General features: G+C 34.9%; 2 protein-coding genes across 2 annotated transcripts in view; one reads left to right on the top strand and one right to left on the bottom strand.

Moving 5' to 3' along the window:
• Positions 1-722, bottom strand: part of LOC148305522 (uncharacterized) — a gene marked incomplete at its 3' end in the record, with an annotated part of 370,669 nt that extends 369,947 nt beyond the window's left edge. Inside the window, exon 1 of the mRNA XM_088266575.1 lies at positions 247-722. The remainder of the gene's footprint in view (positions 1-246) is intronic.
• Positions 723-4,954: 4,232 nt separating this feature from the next.
• On the top strand, positions 4,955-25,753 carry LOC148305521 (uncharacterized). The gene is made up of 12 exons (XM_088266590.1): positions 4,955-5,084; positions 5,273-5,503; positions 7,829-7,887; positions 8,546-8,729; positions 9,633-9,805; positions 10,907-11,147; positions 12,996-13,273; positions 13,356-17,091; positions 17,708-17,849; positions 18,241-18,369; positions 20,092-20,292; positions 21,169-25,753. The coding sequence occupies exons 2-12, from the start codon at positions 5,312-5,314 to the stop codon at positions 21,324-21,326; spliced, it is 5,493 nt and encodes a 1,830-aa protein (XP_088122716.1). The 5' UTR covers positions 4,955-5,084; positions 5,273-5,311; the 3' UTR covers positions 21,327-25,753.
• The last annotated feature ends 1,748 nt before the right edge of the window (positions 25,754-27,501 follow it).

Here is a 27,501-nt window from a genome sequence, read left to right as displayed (position 1 = left end):
TATATATGTATATATATATATATATATATATATATATATATATATATATATATATATATATATATATATATATATATATATATATTTATAAATTATAACAAATTATTGTCAACAGCTATAAAACCATCTTACCTTTTTGAAGATCCCAAAAATTAATTATAGACATACCATAAATACCCTTTTCTATCTTATCTATCTGTATAAAAATACTTATAATAAATACTCGTAATATATTAAATAACTTACCTTGGAGAGGGACATATCACGATAAACAGCTGTGATTTAAATCGACAAGTCGGACATATGGACGCAATGTTTACAATAACTTCAAACTGGTCCCGGTTTTAGTACTAAAAGGGCCCAACTTCAAAATGCAACAGAGCGAGAATCATAAACACCAAAAGTCAACAATACAGTCAAAAAGTTGCTGTCAGTGAACAAAAAATCTCAAAACACCGGATTTAAATCACAATAATTCACTCACAATCAATTCGGACGATCGGCTTCAATGTTTCTGCACAAGCGAAACATTGGCGATACGTCTCTACACTTTTCACCGGAAGATAAACAAGAAAATGTACTTTCAAATTAATGTTCGCTGAAATAACGACAGTACGGTGTCAAGTCGGCAGGTATGCAGGAGCTACCACGCAGAGCACGGCCGCATCGAGCGCGCGATGGCGTCACACTGAAGGCGGGATGGAGGGATCACACGCGGTCGATGGGAGGCACGGTAACGGAATAGTGGAATAGCTTTTAGAGAAGTGTGCAGCGACTCTCAAGTGTGGGGATATCTTGGGATCTTCGGCATTGTGGTGGTGCGACCAGCTTCAGCGCTTGCGCCGTGCGATGCCCGATATTTTGATTATACATGTTCCATTAGGATATTGGCGAGATAGCAGAACTGCTAGCTGCTCTTTTATCTCGCTGACTGCCGACAACTTGCCGGTTAACTGTGAAAAACAGCTTGTTTTGATTGATTGAAAGCTTTTTTTCGCTTTATATTAAAAGCACCCAAGGGCAATGCTTTACTTTTAATTAGGCACCGGTGGTTTTTGTGAGAACCACAGAAAAAATATTAATATGAATATTGTTTTTTCACTGTTGAAATGATTTTTTTTAAACATAAGAGTAAATACCAAAATCACTCTCAAACGAGTTTAGTGAACAAAAAAAAACATTATACGTGTATTTTGTTCTTTTGGCAAGGCACCCAAAATTAAGTGATGTGTAAAAACATTATATTTATACTATAAATTGATTCAGAGTATAGAACCCCACACTCATCTGTCCTGACATACACTTGCTTCCTCCATAACTATACATCTAGTCATACATGCCCTCCGGTTGCATAGACTACTGACACAGATTTTAATTTCTTATTGCTTAAATCGTCCCAAGTCTTTCTTGGGCGTTCTGTTCTCCTGTTCACATTTACCAAATATACTCTGTTGTCATGTTGTCATTCCCTCGTCATCCATTCGCATCGCGGGTTCAGAAAAAAATTCCTTAGCTTTTCCATTATCCCTTACTTCCTTCATATTTAATTGCAATTTTGACATGCATTTATTACATGTGTAAAACGTAACAATGAAAAAAAAAGTATAAATGTATATATATATATATATATATATATATATATATATATATATATATATATATATATATATATATATATATTTTTGTATATATATATAAATATATATATATATATATATATATATATATATATATATATATATATATATATATATATATATATATATATATATATATATATATATATATATATATATATATATATATATATATATATATATATATATATATATATATATATATATATATGTATATATATATTGGTTGATGCAAAAGTAATGACCGTTTTTTATGATCCCAGGTAAAAAAAAATTTTTTCATAAATTATGAATAGTATCTTCTTTTTTTATGATTCCATTGTATAAAGGATGCTTTCCCTCTACTTTCTATTCAGTTTTGGCCTGGCCAGAGTACAGTAATAACCCCTTGTATTTTTTCAAAATGTCGTTCGATAAAGTGCATTTACGTCATTGTTTACTTTATGAATTCCGTAAAGACAATGCCGCGAGTGTGGCAACCAAAAACATTTGTGAAGTGTATGGAGCAGATGTCATCAAAGTTTGACAGGTACGAAGATGTGGTTTGCAAAATTCTGATCTGGAGATTTTTCACTCATTGATAAACCACGTACCGGGCGGCCATTGAAGTCTGATGACGACGAATTAAAAGTCATAATTGACACCAATCCACGTCTTACCATCAGGGGGATTGTGTCAATGATGGGAGTCAACCAAACAATCGCATTTTACCAAACAGACATTTGAAGCGTATGGAAATGGTTTCGCGTTACGACGTTTGGATACCTTATCAATTGTCGGCTGCCAATTTATTGGATCGTGTTTCAACGCGCGTTGCTTTGAGTGCGAGACAAAAACATGAACCTTTTTTGCATCGTTTGGTGACGGGAGATGAGAAATGGGTCGTGTACAACAACGTGACAAGAAAAAGACATTGGACTATACCTGGACAAGCCCCATTAACAACTTCGAAGGCCGAAATCCATTAAATAAGTTATACTTTGTGTTTGGTGGAATAATATGGGTGTTGTGTATTTTGAACTCTTGGAACACGATAAAACAAGTACAGCAGAACGATATTGTCAGCAATTATCCAAATTGAACATGGTCATTCAAAAGGATAGACCAGAATTGGTAAACAGAAAAAGGGCAGTGTTTCATCACGACAACGCGCGACCACATGTGGCTATGATGACCCAACACAAGCTAAATGAGTTAAATTGGGATGTTATCAAGCATCCACTGTATTTTCCAGATCTTGTTCTTTCTGATTTTTATTTATTCCGATCACTGCAAAAAAAAAATGATGAAAAAAATTATTCAATAGAGCAGGTAAAAACATCCCTTACTTCATTTTTCGCTTAAAAATCCACGGAATTTTATACTACTGGTATTAATAAGTTGATAGAAAGATGGGAGAAGGTTATAAGAACTGATGGAAATTATATAATTTATTAAATAAATAATACACAAGAAAAAAAAAAGAAAAAAAAATATATGTAAAAAACGGTCAAAACATTTGCATCAACCCAATATATACATATTTATATATATAAATAATTTGTGTTAATACGAATATTATATTGTAAAATGTAAAGATTCTATTATGATAAAACAGAAAACAGATTTTTGGAGAATATGAAAATCGTCAAAAGTTGGCGCCTTTAGGAAAAGTCTTATTCTCAAATAGCGGAAAGCGCGAGTTGAAAATTAAATTCTTAGTATTATTTACGATAATAGAAAACAACGATGGACCCAGGTTGGAGCCTTGAGGAAAACCAGAAAAACTATAGAAGCATATTGTATAAACAGCCTACATTCTCGTATTCAGAGCTTTTGCTCGGAGCGTAATACGTCAAAAATTACTTTAAATATATACTTACGTTATTAATTACTTAATTATTCACGTATTAGGTTAAATATAGTTTTGAAATTGATTCCAGATTCTGTAATGAATTCTGTCCGAACTTGACGAAATATTTACGTTTAATAACAGACTCTCAACTTACATAGTCCGAACACATTAATTTATGAAGAAAAAATTGCACGAATATTGCAGGTGTTCTTTCGTTCTCAATCCTTCGATTCGTCTATTTTCGGATGATGCATTCCCTCCTGTCAAAAAGTAGATTTTTAAAACATGAAGTTCAAGTAATACAGAACAAGGCAGAAGAAATATATTTTTAATTTAAGTTTTACTCGGTAAATACAAAATTTCTTAAAATCTATTTTGACACGTTTTTCGTTACAGATTTGAAAATAGTGGTATTTACCAAGTAAAAACTGAAATTCAAATAGATATTACTACAAAGTGACTGCTGAATCAATTAATGAGAAAATAAAATTATATGTTCCGTATATCATACACATGTCACGTAAAGACATTTAATTGAGAACTAATACACTGCCTTTCGACATTCTTCCTACTAATGAAATCATGTTTACAGTATACATCATGTGTACTGTGATTCAAATAATGTTGAAGTCCACTTCAGCATCACCAAACCGATTATCAATATATTCACCAACAGAAAACACAATAAAATACGTAAGTATAGAGCCAATATGTATCGCTAATTTTAGAATAAGACTTTTGATTTGTATAAAAAAAATACTAATGATAAATGCGAGGCAAACAAACTAAAGAGATATTAAAAATAAATATTTCGATGTTTTAAAAAATAATTTTTAATTATCACCTCAATACTTAATGTCAGGCTTCGTGTTTTTATTTACTTCTGCTTTTTAAATCTTTTACTAGACCTTTTTATTGCTGCAAATTGTACGTTTTACCCTGTTTAGTATTGCTTATTGAATAATATGTCTGTTTAATTTTCTTTTATTGTGCTCCAAGTTTACCTCAATAATATTATTATTTTATATTATTATGATTTTACATAATAAGTATATGTAAATGCTTTTTAATATATAAGTACTATAGATACGTAAATTTTAGGTTATGTTTAATTATTTCTTATTTTCCCTTTCACCGTGTTTTATAAAAATGTAATTCTTAACTTATTATTCATAAAAATAAAATAACAATATGTATTTTTTTAAAAAAAGATTGCCCATAAAGACATTACATTGTGTACACACAATTACATTGTGTACATTTAGATAAAATTATCTGAAAAACAGTTCAAATTTAAATTTATTTCGTTTTCATGCATTTTTGTGATTTTTTAAAAATCATTATTTTTTCTTCAAAAAAATCAAACGCGACAGTGGCTCCATCTAAACAAACCGAAAATTTTCATAATGTATAGGGTTCCTGTTCTGCCATCCATCTAGCGGTATAATGTGCAAGTTAAATGAATCACCGGGAATTACAGAGAGCACTTTCAAAGCGTCATCTACTGACATGTCAAAAAACATCTGATTTCTTTTCGAAGATTGCGTGATATCGTACGAAAATTATTAACAACAATCTTTCGGCTTGCGATTCGTTTGGTTGCGTTTGCTTGGGTGAGAAGCTGTCAATTTTTGTATTTGTAAAATATCCTTATTTCACTGACATTTTGAATCGGCAAACTGAAACGAATAGTCGGATTGCCGATGTTTTTCTTCTGACACGTTCCGAATCTTGAATTTACTCCGGTCTGTGCGTCGTTCGGGAGTATGAATAAATTTCAATAAACATACCGTATTTTCAGAACATTCGAGCCGCCTGATGTTTCCATAATAACCAAGTGATGGATTCATCCTTCCTGCCGGGATGGCTAGGGTCCAAATCCATCGGCGTTGTCAACAATATAGGGAATGTAGCAACTAGTTTAAAATGGAGAGAACTCGGAATGAACTCTAAAGGGTCGGCTTACGACTCCAAGATCCTCCGAGACGCTGCTGAAGATCACCTGGTGAATAAAGCACAGCTCACTGAACGGGTATGACGATGTTCAATGATACAAATTAACAAAATTGAAATATAAAACATTGTGCAATGTCAGACAACAAAAATATTGGCTCTACTATTATTTATTTATGTAAATACGTATATTTATATACCTTTGCTTCGGTAACACAAAGTATTTTGCATTATTTGTACCTGGTAAAAAATTACATGTCTACATTCCACTCTAGAATTTTCTCATAAAATTTTCCACCAATATGGAATATGAAAAATGTATACTGCCTTTTATGTAGTGCAAAATAAATATTTTAATGAGATATCTATCTACTGTAATTTTAAAACATTATTTTGGATTATAAAAATCTGACAACATTTTATACACATGTTTTTTGCTGAAATTTTTACATCACTTAACCTCTTGTCATTTCACCATTAAAATATATCTTTTGTTTGATTTTTGTGTGATTTGTTGTTTATCATTTCCATAATAAAAACAAATAGAATTTATTGTGGTTAAAACATATTACTTCTTTCAACCATGGTTTTGTTTTGTAAATTGCATATTGTATTTATAAACTATACCTTAATTATTTACATACCGAAAGCACAGGATATATTTTATTATCAATTATTTTTGCTAAATTATCTTTAGGAATGATTTTTACTGAAATATTTTCATGGCTATTTGGGTGCTGGTAGCGTTTTTCTGGGTTATTGGTTATTGTTTGTGGTGAGCGCTTGTTGTTGACATTTCTGTGATCAATTTCACATTGAAACGGATCTGATTATGTACACCGAAACGCATAACCATAAATAAACCGAAATCATTTGCTTTTAGAAATATGGTTTCTTTTTCTATTTTTATAGTTGTATTATAACGTTTGTGAAGCACACATGTGATACACCTCCGTAAAGTAATGGTCAGCATGCCGGGCTACCGTTCTGGAAGTCCTGGGTTCGATTCCCAAGGGGGGGTCAAATAAATACAAATGTTTTTTTCACTCGAATATTTATTTAATATTACCCTGGTACCTGAAGCGGAGGGCTGATCACCTTTTCTTCATGTGTTAACGTTCAAGAAAACATTACGTTTATATGATGCAGTGCCCTAAGCACCATTGGGGTGCGGATAACGGTTTGAACTAATGTAATTATTACGTTTGAAAAGGCAAAAAAATGTGTCATTATTAGGTTTTCGATATTGAATTTATATACCTGCAAATAAATTGGCCAATCATAATGGTGGATCATTCGGTTTATGATTTCTGGGAAAGACTTTTGTAAGTACGGAATGTTTTAAATATTATTGTTGTCATACTATATCGCTCACTCCTTTCAAGAACGTCATAAATCAAAAAACTTGATTTTTCAGGATAACGTTTTTAAAGTTTAAAAATATAACACAATGTATTAAAAATATATATCAAGCCACTTATTGAACTTTTTACTGTGCAACAGATCTTTTTAGGTAAAACCTGAAGGTTTTTTTTTTTTCCATTCGAAAAATATTTAGTATATTTGAAAAAATAATTAAACAATACTAATTTTCTTCAAAATGCAAAAACACCACTTTTTGCCCTGTAGCGGGTAAATATTAAGTTAAAAATATGCCTCTTTTGTTGGGATATAGTACATTTTCTAGGCATTACGAAAACACGCACAACTGAAAATTGTCAATTTTTTATTTATGACGTTCTTGAAAGGAGTGAGCGATATGTCGTATAAGCTACCAATAAATATCATTACTAAACTTCCTCTCCTAGCAGAAAACCAACACCAATTGGAATCACCATCTCGGGAAATCATAGATAAACGGGACGGCCATTTGATCAACGAATTGTGTCGAAGACACATGAAATATTTGACTATCATAGTTTGTTCTTAAAATTATATGTGTTCAAAAGTTAGGTTATGATGGTTTCTCATTTCTTCTTGCAATATCGCTGCTCAAATCATTCTATAAAACGTATTAGGATTATCCTGACCCCTAACTTATTTAAATATTATAGCAATGTCTGTTTACTGGAGTATTATTTTTATTTGTACTTTTTTTTGCCTCAAAATATTGATTTTTCCAATAGTGGGTGTGCCCAAGTAGTTTAATTTTGTTGTACCAGTTACTCAAAACAACCCCCTACCCCTTTGAACTTGTCACTTGTACGTGGAAATTCGTAATAAAGAGTTATTGAACCTTTAATTAGAGGGTGCAGTCGCTGAATTTATTGAATTTATGCTATTTTTTTATTTTAACGGGACTTTTTATAAATAAATTTTATTTATTTAAAAAAAAATGTTTGTAAAGACTTCCCTTTGATAATTCCGTGTTTCAGAATAACACAATATTTTTCTCTTTTCGCAGTGCTGCGAATTGCCTGGAATTCCAAAGTCGACTTTTCTGATGGTGTTCAGTCCTGATGGGTATGCTATTTTTATATTTATGGTATAAGTCACAAAACTGGATGTTTGTCAGACGGGAGGAATATCTAATTTAACATACTAAACCTATAAAGGATTGTATTAGACTCATTTGTATTTATAACAGCCGATTTAATTCATGTTTTAATTCATCTTTTTCTTTTGGAAAATTCGCCTTCGAAAAAACGTTATTTTCGTAAGTTTGCAATGAATGACATCACAGAAACGATGGAGTTATCTTTATGTTGGTTTTATTGCTAAATTATTGGCGGCTCTATTTGTTGATGTCTATGGTCCACCCTCGCACTCCCCCTCCCCTCATATTTATATAAGTGTAGTGGTAAACAAAAAACACACTACTACTATTACAGCTCTATAAACCATAGACAATAAACCTATAACGTCATAAAACGTTTGATGACGTATGCGAATGCACATTTTTCATTTTATTAAAATATCTAAAGTTTAAAACTTCATATCTCCCTTTGTTCTCTACAGATTTCAATAAGAATGTCACCGATAGTCTTGTGATTCTTCATATTAGTTTATTAGCCAATAATCACACATCGTGATATTTATCCATTACACTGATTAATAATTTATTGTGCTTATAATAGGAATTTCTAAGCTCTTGTCTACAGTAATTATCTTGCATTTTCAGCACTAAAGTAGCGTCAACGCACGGAAATCACAAAATATATGTGAGTGAATTGTCCACCGGCAAACATGTGAAGACTTTGAGTGGCCACCCTCGAACTCCCTGGTGCATTGCTTTCCACCCATCTCATCCTCAACTCCTCGGCTCCGGCTGTCTTGGAGGACAGGTTCGAGTTTGGGATTTGAGCGTAAGTCTTATTTAACCCCTAAATAATTTAGCGACCGACAAATTTCGTTTTTGATGTGAAAATAACCAAGATATAACTATAAATAAAAAGATGTAACACAGATGTAGAACTTTAATATTTTTGATCTAGGTAAATAAAATTAACAAAGTTTTTTTTTATTATTTCAAAGTTTAGTGGAAAAACTATATACAGCTAAACCTCTATCTATCGTTCTTCAAATATTCGTTTTCCCGGATGTATTGTTCATTTAGTCCATCTTTTCTGTTTTTAGTCCATTCTGTCTGTGTTTCTTTACATTCTTCTCAATTTTGTTATATTAAATGACTATATTCTAACTTGTGGGATAGAAACCATCGAAAGCTTCTGTAACGCACGGTTGACGGATATAGCAGAAGAGGTCGATATTGATGAAGAGGAGCCACTGCCTGTACCTTCATTTTCAGAAGCATGCACACTATTTGAAATATTGAAAACTTTTAACTACGTACATTCAATAACTGATGTAAAAAAAAAAACATTTGAAAAGCCAAAAATATACTGTTGACTTATCGAAATAAAACAATAAAAAAAGCAAATGTCGATCATATATTACTTACGAAGCAATAAACTTTAATATTTTCTGTTGTTTTTTTTTCAGCTTTGTATTTAAAAAAAAATAAAACATTTATTTATATCTAAAACTTGTAATGGTTATGCAGATTGGGAGGACGGTATCTTTACTCGATCGTATCTTCTTGTGTATTGACATCTTATTCCCCCATTTATTGTTTTCCCGCATTCATATTTTATTTCAATAGGTCCCTTTAAAAACGATAGAGGTTTCACTGTATATGTCATATATTTCGCTGTATAGATGAGTTTATTGTAACCTGTTGACATTGATGATTTTGGTCACTTTTCCAGGGTGGCAGTGAAGTATGGACAGTAAGTGGCAAGACAGTCATTGCCTCGATAGCATTCCACCCCCGAGATCGACTTCTGGTTATCGCAACTTACAATGAACTTTACTTTTGGGATTGGGTGCATCCCCAACCATTTACTAAAGTTCAAACCAACACCATTAAGGAGAAAGTTAGGTAAAGAATATCTGCTTTACTTCTTTATAGATAGATATATTGTCGTAATGCAAAACTATTACAGAAGAGAAGAATTAATACACGTTTGAATCATTGACTTTGTAATTTTTCACTACGAAATATCGAAATTGTTATATAGGGTCCGCCATCTAAAGTTTTTTTTTTCAACTAGTGCTTATTTCGTGAATGGTAACACTTAGCTCATGTCTGATTTGACAGATAATTAGTTTTATCCTTCCGCTGAGCGAATATGGTTGTGTATACGCTTGAACAACGCTGGGAAATATTGCGACATTCGACTTACAGAAGATGCCGATTTTGCCAAAAAAATCATCTTTTCGGATGAAGCTCATTTTGATCTTGGCGGGTATGTAAACAAGCAAAATTGTCGTATTTGGGGCACAGAAAACCCGCACGCATACATTGAAAAGCCGGTACACCCAAAACGAGTCACTGTTTGGTGCGGATTTTGGTCCAGAGGCATAATTGGGCCATTTTTCTTTGAAAATGAGCAAGGAGTGGCCGTTAGTCAATGGCGATCGTTATCGGGCCATGTTGAACGGATTTTTGTTCACAAAAATTGAAGAGGAGGATATTGGCAACATTTGGTTTCAACAGGACGGCGCTACGTGCCACACAGCCGAAGCTACACTCGATGTTTTGCGCCCCATTTTCAAAAAAAAATGTTATTTGGCGGACCCTTTACAATTTATTAAAAGAAAATAATCGCATATTTGATAAAAATAAAGGTCTAAATGTATACACATGAAATAGACGGATTAGAATTAATTATTTAGAAATATTAAAAATAAACTAAAAAGTTAATAATAATTGTTAAAAAAAAATTGTGTGGTTATACTTTTATTGTATTTTTAATTGATACAACTAGTAACAGCCATTTTCGATACTGCCACATTTCATATTTTTAGATTGCGTCTTTCCAAAATTCTTAACCCATTATAAATTTATTTATTAAACAATGATTTAGTGGGTTAAAAGGCATAAATTGGACTGGGTCTGTTTCCAATATATAATAACTTTTTTAGCATATATCCCATCACTGATGGTGTTTTGTACCGTATATTGTACGTTGTATTCTAGGTTTGTGTCTTTCGATCCCTTGGGGCACAAGCTCATCACGGGCATATCTAATTGGTCCTTCGGGGGCCCCGGAATGCTGCTGCAGCCTACCGGAGGGGGCGCTTCTCCGCATCCTACACACGGCTCCTCACCCAACCAGCCGCACGAACATATCTCCACCTACCACAGCCTGCTGCAGCGATACGACACTCTGGTCAGGAACTACCGACACCTCTTCATGGCTCGCTCGCAACTCAACACAGTAATACATTCACGTGTATCGCATTTCTCTTTGTGCAAATGACTAAATGAATCACTACCGATTTCAATTTATTTATATTTAGTATTGAAAATATTTACAAAACTTTAACCCATCCGCCTACCGGCCGCCAAACGTTGGCGGTAGGTATGTTTCTACATTTGCAAATCAGCCGCCGTTTAAGCCACTCCCCCATCTGTGGTAGTTCATATTATAAAGATACTTTAGTGTGATATCTACAAATCAGTAAAGAAAGCTTTTTGTAATGCATTATTTCTTCTAATTTTAATACAAATTTATTGACGACACTTGACCAAAGATGTCCCTGTAAGGATAGAATTATCCTTTTGATTGAAATATCAACTAAAATCAGTTAGAAATCAAAACTTTACATCCCAGGAGTAATGTTTTATTGAGTTATTTATTCAAGTTTTCATGTTAATTTCTCACATTTCTGATCTAGACACACGATAAAATACGTGCATAATAGTAATATGTACCATATTCATTGGCAAAACAGTAAAAGTTATAATTTTATGAGATATGAGTTTATTTTTATAACTCGGTTAATTTGTACGCCTTTCACGTTTGAAACACGCGAGCGTTGTTATTGGTCGGACTGATTTTAAACCACAAACCCGAATCTGTAGTGCATGCTACCTTTTTCTGCATTTAAAGATTATTTCTATGTTTGTTCTAGTTTTGTCAGGTTTTGTTTGACAAACCATATCACCTCCCCTCCGGGCGGTGCAACTTTCTTACTTGCGGGGATACATTTAATTAGTGTCTTTATGTACATGTTATTGAAAAAAACTGATATGCGGATGCGTTAATGATTAAAAATATATCACCATCTGTCGATTGAAGTCAAGGTTTTCATTTACCAATTAAATTCTAATAAAAACTCATTCCTTCAAGATTGAAGGCACCGAAAATTAAATGATATTTTCTTATTCAATGTCTGTTCGGCCAAAGATATTGTGATTTTTATTTGACTTGTGCAGCTTGGGTCCTCAATGATTGTACTTCTTAAAAACTTTTTACTCGCTTCTAGGGAACTCGGTATACTTTCGAAGAGAATTCTGTGCACATCAATATATACATATTTTTTTGTAGATTAGTATTGAGGCTGTATGCATGTGAATTTATTTATTCAATCGATAAAAAAAGTGAAATTTGTTCTTATCCTATGATTTTATTCTAAATTTCGAATCATCTAATCATATCATATTCAAATATATCGTCCTCACTCAGGAGAAAATGACCAAGTACATTTTTTACAAAAATGTGATTATTGACTATTTGACATCTTACTAGCTTAATGTTGACCTGGAAAAATCCCAAAGCGATTTTAAACTTGGAAGTATAATATATTGACTTGTTAAAAATGACTAACTGCATTGATGACAAGCTTAAAAACGGTTAATAGCCCTCCTGAACATTTTATGTTTTGTTAATTGGTCTCTTTCTCCTGTACAACTACGATATAAATATTTTTTTAAATATAAATTATTTGTTAGTTTTCTTCTAATAGCTTATTACTTTTTTTTAAATTATGCTAGAATTCAAACAATAATAATAATAACCATATCCGCTCCCTAGGTGGAGCATATGGAGTCCACAAACTGTCTCCAGGCTTTTCTGTCGGCTGCCAGCTCCTTTGCATCCTCCCAAGTCAGATCCGCGTCGCAAAGTTCTGACGAGAACTGCCGACGAATTGTCAGCAGTGGTCGTCCTGGGCGGCGCGAACCTGATGCCTTGCCTCAAATAATAGTTTAAATTAATGACCTGTAGATGTAAATAAACTAAAATAACATAAATAAAGTAAAATAACACTCTTCTTTTTTATAGACTGACCGTGGTACTGATCCTATGGAATTAGATCTATCTGCTCAACCGTCGACTAGTTCGGGTATGGGACATCCTTCTGGCGGCGAGGGGACCAGCCAACCCTCAGCATCCGGGCTGCCCCCGGGACATGACACACCCCCGAGAAGGAGAAGAAGTAACCCGGACAACACGGATTCCGATGATGAAGCCCCAGATGCAACCGGCGGATCTCTCAATTCAGATGTCCCACCGATATCTTTAGGAAATGCTCCAGTCAATGGAAATTCTTCAAATGCGAGGTTGATTTTTCTGCATTTAAGTAAACAAATTATTTATATAAGTATATAATACAGTAAACTTACATTTTCCTTTAATTTTCAGACGAGAAATACCCATGTCCGATACCATGACTTTTGTCACAACATCTGTCCCCAGAGTATCATATATGGCAATACCGAGAGAGGCGCTGTTCGGGTCCGGAGCGAACCAGTCAGCTTTTAGACCATTGTCAGAAACAAATAATACCCCTCGTGGCCCCGAAGCCCAAGAACCGTCGCCTTCTCCCGATGAACAGCCTAGAGACCTCTCTGTTCCTGTAGATAACATTCCTGTTTCTGAACCGTCCTTCGACATTCCTCCCAATCCCGGCCCTCCCCCCGATGTAAACATATACGGGAGAGACTATTTGACTGCATCTTTACGCAGATTGCGAGGATTTATGGAACATTCCTTGGAACGATCTTTAGATAGCTACGACAGCAGCGAGTCTGCGCGCACTTCGCAGATTCATTCCAATACACTGAGAGATTTAGCATTGCTCAGAAATCCCACCAATGTATCATCCCGGCGACTGTATATGACTCCTCCCACTAATTCATTTGTTAGAAATCCGCAAGTGTATTCGCACGGCTCTCGGCCTGCGGGAGATTGCTCCTACACTACTTCTCACGGAAGTCGTCTCCAGCAAATGCTGAATCCGACTGAAAGCAATCTAGAGTCATCCGAGCAATCCACCTCTCAACAGAGCTCTCAGAGACAAGATCCTCCTCCGACTATCAACTTTGAAGAACGATTTGACTCCATAGGGAATATGATGAGAGATTCGCGAATGAGATTGTTAAATTTGATGAATGAATTTACGGAATTCAGCACTATACGCCGGATATTGCACGACTACCAACAACAGAGAAATATCCAACCTCCTCCAAACAGACCGAATGGAGAAATAGGAGTAGACGCGCTTCATGACATTCCTTCTTCTGATGATGGATCAGATGGCGACATATTTATTCCTTCACCGCTTCATGTTTTTGGGACCCGCCAATGGAACCTAAATAATTCTCCTCCCCCTTCTTATGCTCAAGGTTTGGGGAGTGTATTTGAACCAACCCAGACATCATCGATATCTATGCACATAGACAATGAAGAGCATTTTAGAAGAAATTTACCACCTAATGCTGAAGAGCGAGACATGCTATCAGGACCAGAATCCAGAGGACCATTTGCTTCGAGATTTCTGCTCCAGAATTTACGTCAATTAGTATCTAGGAATGCAGTTTTACTAAATGTGAACTCGAATCCTACACAAAATCAACAACCTGTTCCTAACCAACCTCCGCAATCCTCTACGCAAGCTCAATACCCACCTACGAGCGTGGCTGAACAGCCAGCAGGTGACGAGTCTGTGCCGATTCATCAGCCTGAACAGGCGGGATCGCTGGACATGATGCGGAGGATGGGTCTACAGCCTGTGCCAGCCCATCAGCCTCTGGCACCCTATCAGGCTGTACCGATGAATCTGAATTCTGCAGAACTGGCCCGGTGGTTCGCTCAACAGCCTGCAGCAGCTCATCAGTCTGCATATAGGGGATATCTAGGCCTGATGCGGAGGCTATCTCAACAGCCTACACAGGGGGGAACTCTAGACCTCACACGGAGGCTATCTCAACAGCCTGAGGCACCCTATCAACCTATGGCACCTGATCAACCTGTGGCGCCTCTTCAGCCTGTGGCGCCCCATGAGTCTGTGGCACCTCAGGAGCCTGTGGCAGCCCAGCAGCCTGCGGCAGCCCAACAGCCTGTGCCACCCCAGGAGCCTGTACAGGGGGGATCTCTAGACCTTACACAGAGGCTATCTCAACAGACTATGGAACATCAGCCTGTAGTAGCACCCCTTCAGCCCGTAGCATCCCATGAGCCTGTAGCACCCCATGAGCCTGTGGCGCCCCATCAGCTTGTGCCACCCCATCAACCTGTACAGGGGCGATCTCTAGACCTGACGCAGGAACTACCTCAACAGCCTGTACCACCCTATGAGCCTGTACAGAGGCGATCTGTAGACATGATACAGAGGCTATCTCAACAGCCCACGCAGAGAACCAGAACATCTAGTGCTCCGACTCCAGATCGGTCACAAATGGAAACCGATGCGCACGATTCCTTTATTTGCGTATCTCGCGGAGTGCAAGCGATACAGCGACATACTGACGCCCTTATTAGATTGTGCTCTTCGAATGTGGCGCGACCTCCTTTGAGACAATTGCGTCAGATGTGGGAAGACTTACGCAGAGTAATAGTCTCGATCCATAGTAACTCACTTTCAGGCTACGGACCGGCAAATTTTTTTTCTCTTTCTGCCCAAACTAGGTGTCGTCTACAAAATTTTATGTCAACATCGTTCCCTGATCCCAATAGGGGGTCACGACACAGATCTCCCAACTTTGGCCACCTGCCGCGGGTGAATACACTTCCCAGACAGGGCTCTTCCAAGGGCAACAATAGTACTACACCCGATGGGAATATTACCAAACATGAAGCTAGTTCGGAATCCTCTCGACCTAATAATGTCGCGAGCACTTCTACGAGCAATCCTGAACCTAGTACATCTTCCGGAGCGAGGGCGTCAGCTTCGAGCAGAAACCGCCATCCTAAATCATACCTATTACCGTCGAGATTTTTGCCCCAGGATTTGAATCAATCGATGCGACGTAGAATAAGATCGCTCGTACTAAGTAGGCATAATACGACGCTGCAACGATCCCACTTGAGCCGCGCCCAGCAGAGAAGCTTACGGAACAGAAGTCCCTTCCGCCGGGAGGTGGAGATATCCAGAGAGACTATTCGTTTCCACGCGGGTCGAGTTTTAGCTCTCATGTTTAATGTGATGATGCAGTGCAGAGTGCAAGCATCTGAAATAGGATCTCTTCTTACTGTAATGTTAGGATCTCTTAAGAAAGCTTTAGGGTTGACATGCCTTCTGCTTATGTCGCAACCGCTTTCCAATGAATCTCTACGTCCCGTAGTGCCTGTTCAACCTCCCGCTAGTCAAGAAAATGCATCGTCTAGTGTAAATCCTTCAGAAAATACAATTGCAACATCCGGTTTGAGCGAGACACCGGCTTCGGGGTCTTCGGTAATCGATATTCCTGTGGACCCTAATCCATTTTCATGGGTGGAAACTGGTATAGCTATTCAGATTTCCGCCGCGAACCGAAATAATTCGTTGAAAGCTAAAAAGAGGAAGGAAAGGTACAACATATTTAAGAGAAACCAAGCCCTTAGGAACCGGAATCGAACACATTCCTTAAAAAGTGAACCGCCGAGAGCGCCGCAAGAAGAAACCAAAGTTGAAACACCCGACGGTTCTAACTCAAAACCTACGGAAGATAATCCTATTCCATCTACAAGCGGGTTACAGAGAACCAGCACCGTTCCTGCTAGTGGCAACGTTCCGGCCACACCCCCGGTCAGCGCAAACACCAACGACCGGCGGATATACTCCAGAATGCTGTTCAGGCGCTACCTTTACAATTACGGTTTTATGAGAGATATTGTAGGCGTGTTTAGGACAGAGAATCAGAGAAACCAACAGCCAGCAGGTACGGAGTCTCTCACCTTCCGGCCCGCATACCGTCCCAGGATCTTCTCTGTCAGGGGCGCCGTATCTGCTGGAAGTGAGAGCGCTAATCCCGGCGCCATGGACTCTTACATTAGTAATGTGGTAGTGCCCATAGTTCGAGTCAACGATGTTCCCGTTTCTGAAGTCCCGCAAGCACCTCGGCCCGGTGCCTTCCCCCAGCCGTCTCCGTTCTCCCGAGAGCAACCCGTAATCCCGCAGGTAATTGACTAACTAAGTAATGAACTCGCGAGCGTAATCTGATTAACCTTCCGCTCCGGGTGATATGTATTTACTACAACTCCACTTTTCAAATGAGAATATAATTATAAAATATAATAGATACGGGGCTGAGAATTCCTCCGTAATATAATTGTGTTTTACATGAAAGTATTATAATATAAACTTATTCATTTGCAGTGACGGAAATAAATCATTTTTGAAAAAATTGGGAATGAAATCACCAATACACAATCGTTTCTGTGTGTGGCGTGCTTTATAAATATACGCACATGTTGTAACGTGTTTACTCCGCCAGTAATGAGCAGATCGTCTTACGCGGCGATCGTGTCACTGCACTAACTATTGCCGATACTTACCAGAGCCTAACATTACAAAATTGTTACATTTCAACTTCAGCTATGGTCAATAAAAGCAACATTTAGGAATATTCACATTTTCATATGGTGTACAAAATACATTTTTAGCACCTTAAGGGAAGGGTTAAAACGCTTACAGTAAATAAATCAAGTTTTATTACGCTTATACTTAACAGCAGACCTACTATTTTTCTTGAGTGTGAACATATTTTTGCTTACTAATTTCTATTTTTTTGCAGAATATTATGTCCGTCGATGAAAATGGCGGAGCTGGCATCCTCGAGGGAGGTCCGAGCTTAATAACTGAAACTCCCGAATCTCCAGTTCACAGGATACAAGTTTGGGACTTCACTCAAGGTCGACTGCCGGATATATGCAACAGTATGGATAATTTATTGTAACTGCAGACAGTTAATAAAAGTAGAATTCAAGACAATAACTTTGTTTAATTTTGAATATATTATCCAAAAAAATTGTATCGTTAGTAATGATTATTATATTCCCACAGAAATACATAGAACATAATACTTTATATGAAAGATTAACCATCTCTTCTCAGAAGATCATGGGGTCAAAAATATAACCTAGCATGAGAAATTTTTGTTTTTAAAAAAAAACTGTCGTGCTTAAAAAATTATGATGTTTCAACCATATTAAAAAATGTAGATACTTTGATTTTCTTGCTTTACTTAGAATGTTCGTTAACCGTTATATTTCCTGTATAAAATAAATTGCAATGTATGTACTAAGATTTTGAAATTTGTATTTTTAGCCAACATAAATGTGGTTGTGCAGCAATGTAAAATTCATAATGATGCCAGCATTGATATATCTCGCGACGGAAGATTACTGGTGGCCTTGCTTCCCGCCCAGAGAATGAGAAATATAACACACCGTTTAGGTAAGACTCCGTGGAATATTTCTAATTTTATATATTCTTTTGATGTTGCGGAAAAAACTTTTTAATGTAACATTTACACAAGAACTACCGATGACAGTCCACAAAGGTTTCTATACCGGCCAAAGTTGGGAGATCTGTGTCGTGACCCCCTATTGCGATCAGGGAACGATGTTGACAAAAAATTTTGTAGAGGACATCTAATTTGGGCAGAAAGAGAAAAAAAAATTGCTGGTCCGTAGCCTGAAAGTGAGTTACTATGGATCGAGACTATTACCATATGAAAATGTGGTTTAAAAAAGAGAAAAAAATTGATATTCCTACATGTTTATTCACCATATAACAATTTTGTAATATTAACTCTGGTAATTAACTGAAAACAAAAAAAAAATACATCGCAAGTAGCCGCAATAGTTAGCGTAGCGACACGACCGCAGCGTAAGACGATCTGCACACTATTGGTGGAGTAAACACGTTACGACATGCGCGTATACTTACAAAGCACGCCACACACACAGAAACGTTTATGTATAGGTGATTTTATTCCCGATTTTTTCACAAATTATTTATTTCCGTCACTGCAAATGAATAACTTTATATGAAAATACTTTCATGTAAAACACAATTACATAATGGAGGGATGAAAAAATTTAAAAAAATTATATATTAATTATTTTATTATTACATATTAGAATTTAAGTTTTATTGGATTTCTAAATTTTGTAAGTTATTATTTATTTGGCCTTTTTGTGGTACTGGGTGTAATAATTTTAGTTTATGTGAGTCGAATGAGTGATTTGTATCCATTATGTGATTTGCAAATTCCGAAAAATAATTACTAACAAGACCGCTACGATGTTCTCTCATTTTTATTTTAAATTTCTCGCAGTTTGGCCCGTATACTTTTTAATTTGTTTATTGTATTGAGTGGTAAAAAACAAGTATTTTAATTTACAATTTCATCATGTTTTACCACAAAGTGAATGCCGAAACAATTAATAAAACCCTATAAAATAAGTCATTATTAAGAGTAGAGAAAGGTGTTGAAAAGTGTGTTAATGCTCTGATTTTTGGTTTTACCTTATTTACAATGTAAAATGCAAAAATGAACATGGAATGCAATTTAAGTTTTGTACTGTCGTTTCTTGGTGGAACAGCATTTTATACAATAAAATAACAACTTTATAATTTTTTCCACATGAATTTCTATATTTTTTTTTTTTATCAGAAATATTTGTGTTTTTTATTATTTACAAAAATACTTCAATTTCATACTATTTCTGTGAGCATAAGCGGCTCATTATTAGAAATATGTATCAAATTGTGGTAGAGTGGGTTCAAACCGAGAAAGTCTGGCTCAAGAGTCCGCGATACTAACCACGGGACCACAACCCGAAACTGACCGACACAGACCATCGCATCAGACCGACCGACATCATCAGACTGGAGATGATGTCAGTTACGATGGAACTCGGTTGCTGGTCAAATAAAATTCTAACCTAACCTAACCTAACCACGGGATCACAACCCGAAACCGACTGACACAGACCATCGTATCAGACCGACCGACATCATCAGACTGGAGATGATGTCGGTTACAACGGAACTCGGTTGCTGATCAAATAAAATTAATGTGGAAAAAATTGCATAGTTGTTATTTTAATCTATAGAATACAATTTACCTATTGAATAGTTGTAAATGTGTCTGTGCTTGTTGCACCACAGGTATATACTCGCTGGAGTGGGGGTATCTGGGACAGTGCTTGTACACCGCCCTGTTGGAGCAGAACGCCGTGTCCATATCCCTGTCGCCATGCGCGCGCCACCTGGCCGTGGGGCTGGGCTCCCGGCGCGTCAGTCTCCAACCCTACGGGCGTAACGGCATCATGGCGCTAATCTTCAGGCTCGGTTCACTCAAGAAACTCGGTAAGTCTGCCATCATTTCCTTATAAACTGTTTTACTGCTCAATGAGTGACGTGCGCATTATCGCACATCACTAAAATTATCAAAGTAATACATCAAAGTTCAAGTAGCCCCGTTCTACGGTACATTGGCGGGCTTATTGCTAAAAATTAATTTCTTCCAACCAACCAAAAACAGACTAGTAATATTGGTCAAAATATTTGATACCATATATAGCCGTTTACAATTGTAGATGGTAATTGAAAATTTAAAAAAATATAAATATTTTTTAAAAATTTCATGTACAGAAAAGAAATAAAAAATATTGCTTAAAAGGAATATTCCAACCAACTAAAAACCAACTGGTGATATTGGTCTAAACATTTGATACCATGTATAGCTGTTTGCAATCAGACGGTAGATAGTACTTGAACATTAAAAAAAGCGTAAATTACAAATTGATGATGATAAGTACGGCAAAGGAAAAAGGGAGTTATCCACACGACAAAGATTGTGGACACCACTCTTTCCTGTATCCTACTCCTGCCTTTAGATGCTCACTTTTTCTTTTGCAAATTCTTCTCCTAACCCTTATCCGCACCCGGTGATGCATAACCACATTCGGCCAGAGAAGCCATACATACCTGGCACCCAAACTTTACAATGTTGCGCCACATTATATAAAATTATAATATTATCAATATTACCCTTTATTCAATATTACCCTGGACTGGTACCTGAAGCGGAGGGCTGATCACCTTTCCTTCATGTGTAAACGATCGTATGGTTTTATTTATCAATAAAATACAACTTAGTAGACTCAAAGAATCAGTGTTTGATTTAACATTTAATACATGATTATGCCATATTAAATTAACAAAGTGATGATAATCTTCCAGACAACAACACGCGGCGTGGATGCCTGATACCGATTCGTAGCCTGGAGCAGAGCTGGGAACAGGGCTTCACGAGTCTCAACTGCCTCCGCTGGGCCCCGCAACCGGGACAGGGACTCGTCTACGCCAACAACACGGGCCAACTCAAAATCCTTAGCTAAATCCACAACTCACCGTGAATATCTAGACTGTTACTTTTATGTTACATATTTAAATTTTAAAATACTTTGTTATATACTTTCCCTTATCCAAAAATAATTGTTTTCTTTTGTAGATTATTATTTAACTGTTGTTTTAAAAATAATGTTACCTGTGTCGGTGAACATCTGAAATGCTATAGATTATCGATTCCTTTTATTGCATTTACTGTTGTAGAAGTCAAAAGGTGTTGTATAGAAAATAAATTAATCTTAAATATTAATAGATCTAGATAATACTTTAAAATTCCCATAGGATTTAGTATTTTGATAAAAAAATATCAATACTAGTAGAGACAGCGAATACTGATAAATATTTTATTTCTTACCTTTTTAGTATTTATACATATGTATACCGTAATATGTATTTAAGAATTTTTACAATGACACGTCGTATAATATGGCATTATCTTCAGAGTTTGTATAGCTACATTGAGAAAATATTATCATTGTCTAAGATTAAGTACTAACTACAGTTGAGATCTGTTTTTCTATTCATACCTAATTTGCATATTACCTATGAGTTGAAATACTTTTTTTTATGAAGGATCGATACAGAAGATAATGTAAAATCCTTGTTTAACAGATGTACTTATTACTTGCCCGCTTGAAAATCCTTTGTGATTAAGTAAACAACACTGAGCCATAAATATTTTCATAGGGTGCAACATTTAATATTCATTCCACACTTTCGGTGTTTTAAATCCATTTATTTATATATTCTAGAGTTTAATCAATAAGGTCCTTCTTAATATTAAAGTGTTTGATGAATTTATAAAATGGATTGAAATATGGATGTTTTAAATGTTGTCAAAATGTTGTTGAAATGTTCAGTATATCCCATTGTAAATATGCCATTTTGATCTATTCACTTCTATTTTTCTGACTGCTTCATATACTTTCAAGATTCCCATATCAATTGTAAAATTCCTAGGACTCGCACGTACCATTCTGAGTTCTACAAAAAAGGAATCAACAATAAAGTGCAAAGTCTGGCGAATACAATTTAATATATAAGCCAAGCTAAAAATTAATTTGTTGCCAACCCACTTTGGTCAGTTCTTTAGTCAAGTCTCGGAAATTTTACCAGTGAGGTGTCACTCGGCTACTACATTACAAAATATACATAATCATTTATCAAACTCTTCTTTGAATATACAAAATGATTTTAAAACCCCAGAATCATCGTACACATTTGTATGTTTCAATCTGATATTTTGCATTCTTATATTGCTTTTCTGATTTATTATGCAGTGTACTTTGTATGCCATCGGGAATCAAGTATGTACATATATCCACTCAAGCCACCGATATGTTACATTGAATATGAAACTCGCATATTTTTTAAATATAATTTTTTGTGTGAAATATTTCTTGCTTAGTTTTTAACAGAAATGTATTATAATTATTGTAATAATTAGCTAAAATAAAATATTTAAAATAATGTGCAATAAATTTTAAGTAAAATAAATATTTTTAACAAAGTTATACAACTCCAATAGCCAAATTATGATAAACTTCTTAAGCTAAAAGCAGTACAAAAACTAAAACATACACAACAGATTTTTTCCATACTTTATAACACCCATGTGAAAATATAACAAAAAAACAAAGATATTCTTCGTCATATTCTTAGAAAAATCTGTAAAAGTTTTATTTATTGATATCTTTAATTTAATTCTAATAAATATTGTTATTTTTAATATTTAAAGTATGTTATGTGTGGATATTACCTTTACTTTTAAATGTCGCCATACTGAAAAAGAGGGCGCGTGTATAGAAGACGTTTACTAGCTATTGCAGACTGGTTTAGTAGTGATGGAGCGTCTATACCAGGGGTGGGGAACATTTTCATAAAAAATTTAAAGGCCAGACTCTGATATGATGTCGCAGTAATAAAAACCTTGACACCCCTACATATTTTTACCGATATTTTTAATACACACTGTAATTAGTCAAAACGCAAATTAAAAAGAAAAAATACACATTAATAAGTCAAGTTTAATATTTATTGTTAAACAAAAGTTTTACACACATACATATATCCATCAACTACTTTTTGAGTTTTGTAGACACAAAACATACAGAAGCTCAATTTTTGTATACAAAGATACTCATTTTTTGCTGTTGTAGAATGACACAAATCAAACGGCCGTATCAAAGTAGCCAAGAGGCTGCAGGTTTTCCTCTCCTGGTCTAAACATTATTTTTTAAACAATATTATTTTCCATAAAAAAATCTCCGTTAGCCATGAAGATTTTCAGTCTTCCCCTGAAGCATGGTGTATATGCCTTTATATCTCGCAAGACAAGGTAGATGGTGCCCTGGGTCGACTTAAGACTGAGTTTCTCACAATATGTATTTTGTTTTTATTTTTATATATAGACTCAGAATCCCAAAAATCCTCATCTGCTGTCGAGCTCAAAGCAACTAAATATAATGCCAGTTTCGGGTCCATCGGCTGGGATTGGTGGATTTCCAACTAATAAAATCAAAACGAAGCAATCTTAATGTTTCAGTATTATTACTAACAAATTTAATCGCTAAGGGGAATGGACTAGATCTTGCTTTCACATTTGTAATTCAACCACTGTGAAATTTACAAAAAGAACTAGTGACATCTGTAGACTACTTCACATAGTTGAAAAAAATATTTTTCATACAATTATTTGTTTAGACAAAACTGATAGTCAAAGATAATTGAAAGCACACGATTTTGTTTATTTTCTAATAAATATTACGTACTAGAACAATTCCTACTGGTACTTACAATAAATAGCAAAATACGTAATATTCCCTTCCTTTTTTGTATAATAATTGTTTTATATTGTATAAAGATGGATTGAATATTTGTATTGGTAATATCTGATTACACATCATTTTTGCAATTAATCTTTAATTAAAATAAAAAGCGAAGACTTTAGCTCCCGAGCATAAAGATAATATAAGTTGATAGTGTTACCGGTGCGATCCACCAATATTTATGTACTACATATTAAAATTAGTTAGAAAGTCGAATCTGTTACCGAAGACTTGCTCCGAAGGTCTTTCCATTAACAGCTTCTCGCTAGATGTTATAAGGTGTAAATACCACCACAGACTACTATCAGGGTTATTGTGTCTTAACTTTATTCCCATATGGTGAGGAATTCAAGAAACTGAATAAAAACCCCCAATATCAAATCCACTTTTTGTGAGCAGTTCACTTTAAAGTATGGTATTTTATTAATCACGAAAAATAAATGGTTGTGTGATCCAAATAAATGGTTGTGGTCCACCTCCCAATCCAGTGTTACATGTTATTCTGTGCACTAGCACACTACTAGGCTACTAGTAGAGAATCAAGACAGTGCATAAATGGTACACACTGGTGAAGTAAATGCCACAATTAAGGTCAAACTTCAATCACACAATTAACAACAGTACAGTACTGACTCTGAGCATGTGCGCATGCAGAAAACAGCGAGTCTAACCTAAAGATGTATTATGGTGAAAATGCGGATACTTTTCACTTACTGAAAATTGTAAGGGTGTTTATAGGTACTAAATATGGGACGATGTATAGTGGTAGAGAAGAGGAAGACCAGGAAGAAGCTATGTGGAGCAGTTAAAAAAGATGATGGGCGTCGTGTGGTATAAAAATCAGAAAAACAGCGGTGGAAGGTGCTGCGCATCCTGCAGCGTATAAGAACTGCTCCTTAGCGGAGCCAGTAGGAAAATCTTAAATACCTATTCTGTTACGTATTATTATTTTCTTTTATTCCTCTAAAATAAAACAAAGTTCCTAAGTTTAAAAAAAATAGGTTTTGTGATTACACTACTCGTATAAATATTTATTTTCTTGTGATAAAATTTTGATAATTGTTTTCACTCAACATCAAATAATATTGCATATTTTGATTAATCAACTCTAAACTAAGAAATGGACACGAACAATTTTCGTATTGTAATTTAACATATTATAATATTTATCTTTGGAGACAACTCGCCTTGTCAGAATGCAAGTGTTCGATTTGCAAATAAATCATATGCAAATATGACCTTCAATGTTCAGTGTGTGCATTGTTGATATGTTCCTGTACACTTTTATTCGCAAATGTCAAGAATACCTGCATCCTGCCACAGCAAATTGCTACTGTAAGGTATCTATTTGTCAGTTTTATACTCGTAAGCCAGTGATATAATCTTTAGTTAAGCATAATCACTGCCATGGTTACAATTCAATGTATGTGTACATATGGAACTATTTTAATAAACTTGACAAAAGCGAAAGGTAAAAGTTCTGTTAACTAAGCATTTTGGTAGCATGTAAGCTTTCAATACATCATAATTCAAATATTTGCCAATACTATACTGACTAAATGTTATTATTTCATTAATAAATGTTGAATGTAAAATGATTTTTTTCCTTACCCATTCCACAAGCGACGACTTAAATTTAGGAAAGTCCACTGCAAGGCATTTTATTTGCAGTGGAACCTGTTTATAATCTGAATCTATTACTGCTTCATGATGGAAATCCTATGCGAAATAATGAAGGTTCATAATTGTTTCCACTAAAAAGGAAACATTTAAAAATATATATATATATATATATATATATATATATATATATATATATATATATATATATATATATATATATTAAAATTAACCTCACAGGAAATAATGTTTTTACTATCCAATTACCAAAATAATTTTTTACCATAAGCAACAAATGTCCAATATTTTTCAGTACTTTAATTCCCTACTTTTATGAACCTGTTCTAGTTCTACCACAATGATCTCCACAGAGATCTCGGTCTATATAGTAGGTTAATCATTGTAGCCGAAAAATTGTTTTAACCCGGTTTAAAACTCTTAACCCTTTGGTTACCAGGAGTTATGGGGGTTACCATGCTAGATATACTGTGATTCCAACATAAATCAGAAGTAAAATGTTCGATAATTTATGAACACTCTGGACCAATGTTGAAATGTACCAAATGTACTCTGTACCAAATGACAAATCTAAAAATAGATTCGTCATTTGGTGAGACAAAAATTTCGCAGTCGGAGTCATTTACGGAGTTACTAAATGTATACAACATTATACAAAATCAACTAAATAAGTAAACACTGCTCATTTGATGCCCGCCTCCTTTTTACGCTGTGTACAAAATACTGCAAATCAAATGAGTTTCTAACTTAATTGATGACATCCGGTTAGAGTAGGGCTGTAATTAATGACTTTTAATGACTCATTATATGTGTTATATTTGTATAAATTTATTTAATATTGTTGATTAACCCCGACACGTAAAAATGTATCTACATATCCGAAGAATATTACAGCTTTACACAACTTACTTTACGCGGAAACAAAATTGCTTTATTGTACTGTGTTTTTCTCATTTCTTTTAACGTATTTTTATAATGTACCTAATTGCAAGATATAAATGATGATTTAATTCTAAATACTGACGAATTAAAAAAATATATAATATGAATTGAAAATTTTTGCACAACCCTGAAAGAATCCCTAACATACTATCCAAAATGTATCTGGTACTTTTATAAATCATGACGTCAGATCCGGTATTTCTCGCTAGAGTACCGAAAGCCGATAAATCAGATTTTGGTAGCCAAAGGGTTGATTGCTCATCACCTGATGTTCTGCTGTACTTACAAATCATCTGTAAAGGTATTGTATATATTGCTCACTCCTTTCAACGTCATATATCAAAAATTTTCAATTTTCAGCTGTGCGTGTTTTCGGAATGCCCAGAAAATGTACTATATCCCAGCAATAGTGGCATATTTTTAACGTAATATTTACCCGCTACAAGGCAGAAAGTGTTATTTTAGCATTTTGAAGAAAAGGTATTGTTTATTAATATTTTTTTTTAATATCCTAAATATTTTTCAAATGGAGAAAAAACCTTCAGGTTTTACCTAAAAAGATCTGTTGTACAGTAAAAAGTTCAATAAGTGGCTTGATATTTATTTTTAATACATTTTATTATATTTTTAAACTTTAAAAACGATAAAACGATCTCCTGAAAAATCAAGTTTTTTTATATATGACGTTGAAAGGAGTGCGCGATATATGATAGCCGTCAAAAGCCTTTTAAACTATATTGCTTCATGAAATAACCAA

This window comes from Brachycentrus maculatus, unplaced genomic scaffold (genome assembly GCF_059751285.1).
Source record: "Brachycentrus maculatus isolate JH-2025_06_01 unplaced genomic scaffold, ASM5975128v1 h1tg000271l, whole genome shotgun sequence".
Classification (NCBI taxonomy): Eukaryota; Metazoa; Arthropoda; class Insecta; order Trichoptera; family Brachycentridae; genus Brachycentrus; species Brachycentrus maculatus.
Note: the sequence above shows the minus strand (reverse complement) of the source record. Positions and strands in the feature narration are given on the sequence as shown.

What these genes read in the sequence shown, in the direction of transcription:
- LOC148305521 (XM_088266590.1), top strand. Translation starts at nt 5,312, where the DNA reads ATGGATTCATCCTTCCTGCCGGGATGGCTAGGGTCCAAATCCATCGGC. An exon ending in AAGCACAGCTCACTGAACGG is followed by an intron (nt 5,504 to 7,828) that starts GTATGACGATGT and finishes CTCTTTTCGCAG; the next exon opens with TGCTGCGAATTGCCTGGAAT. An exon ending in CGGTTCACTCAAGAAACTCG is followed by an intron (nt 20,293 to 21,168) that starts GTAAGTCTGCCA and finishes ATAATCTTCCAG; the next exon opens with ACAACAACACGCGGCGTGGA.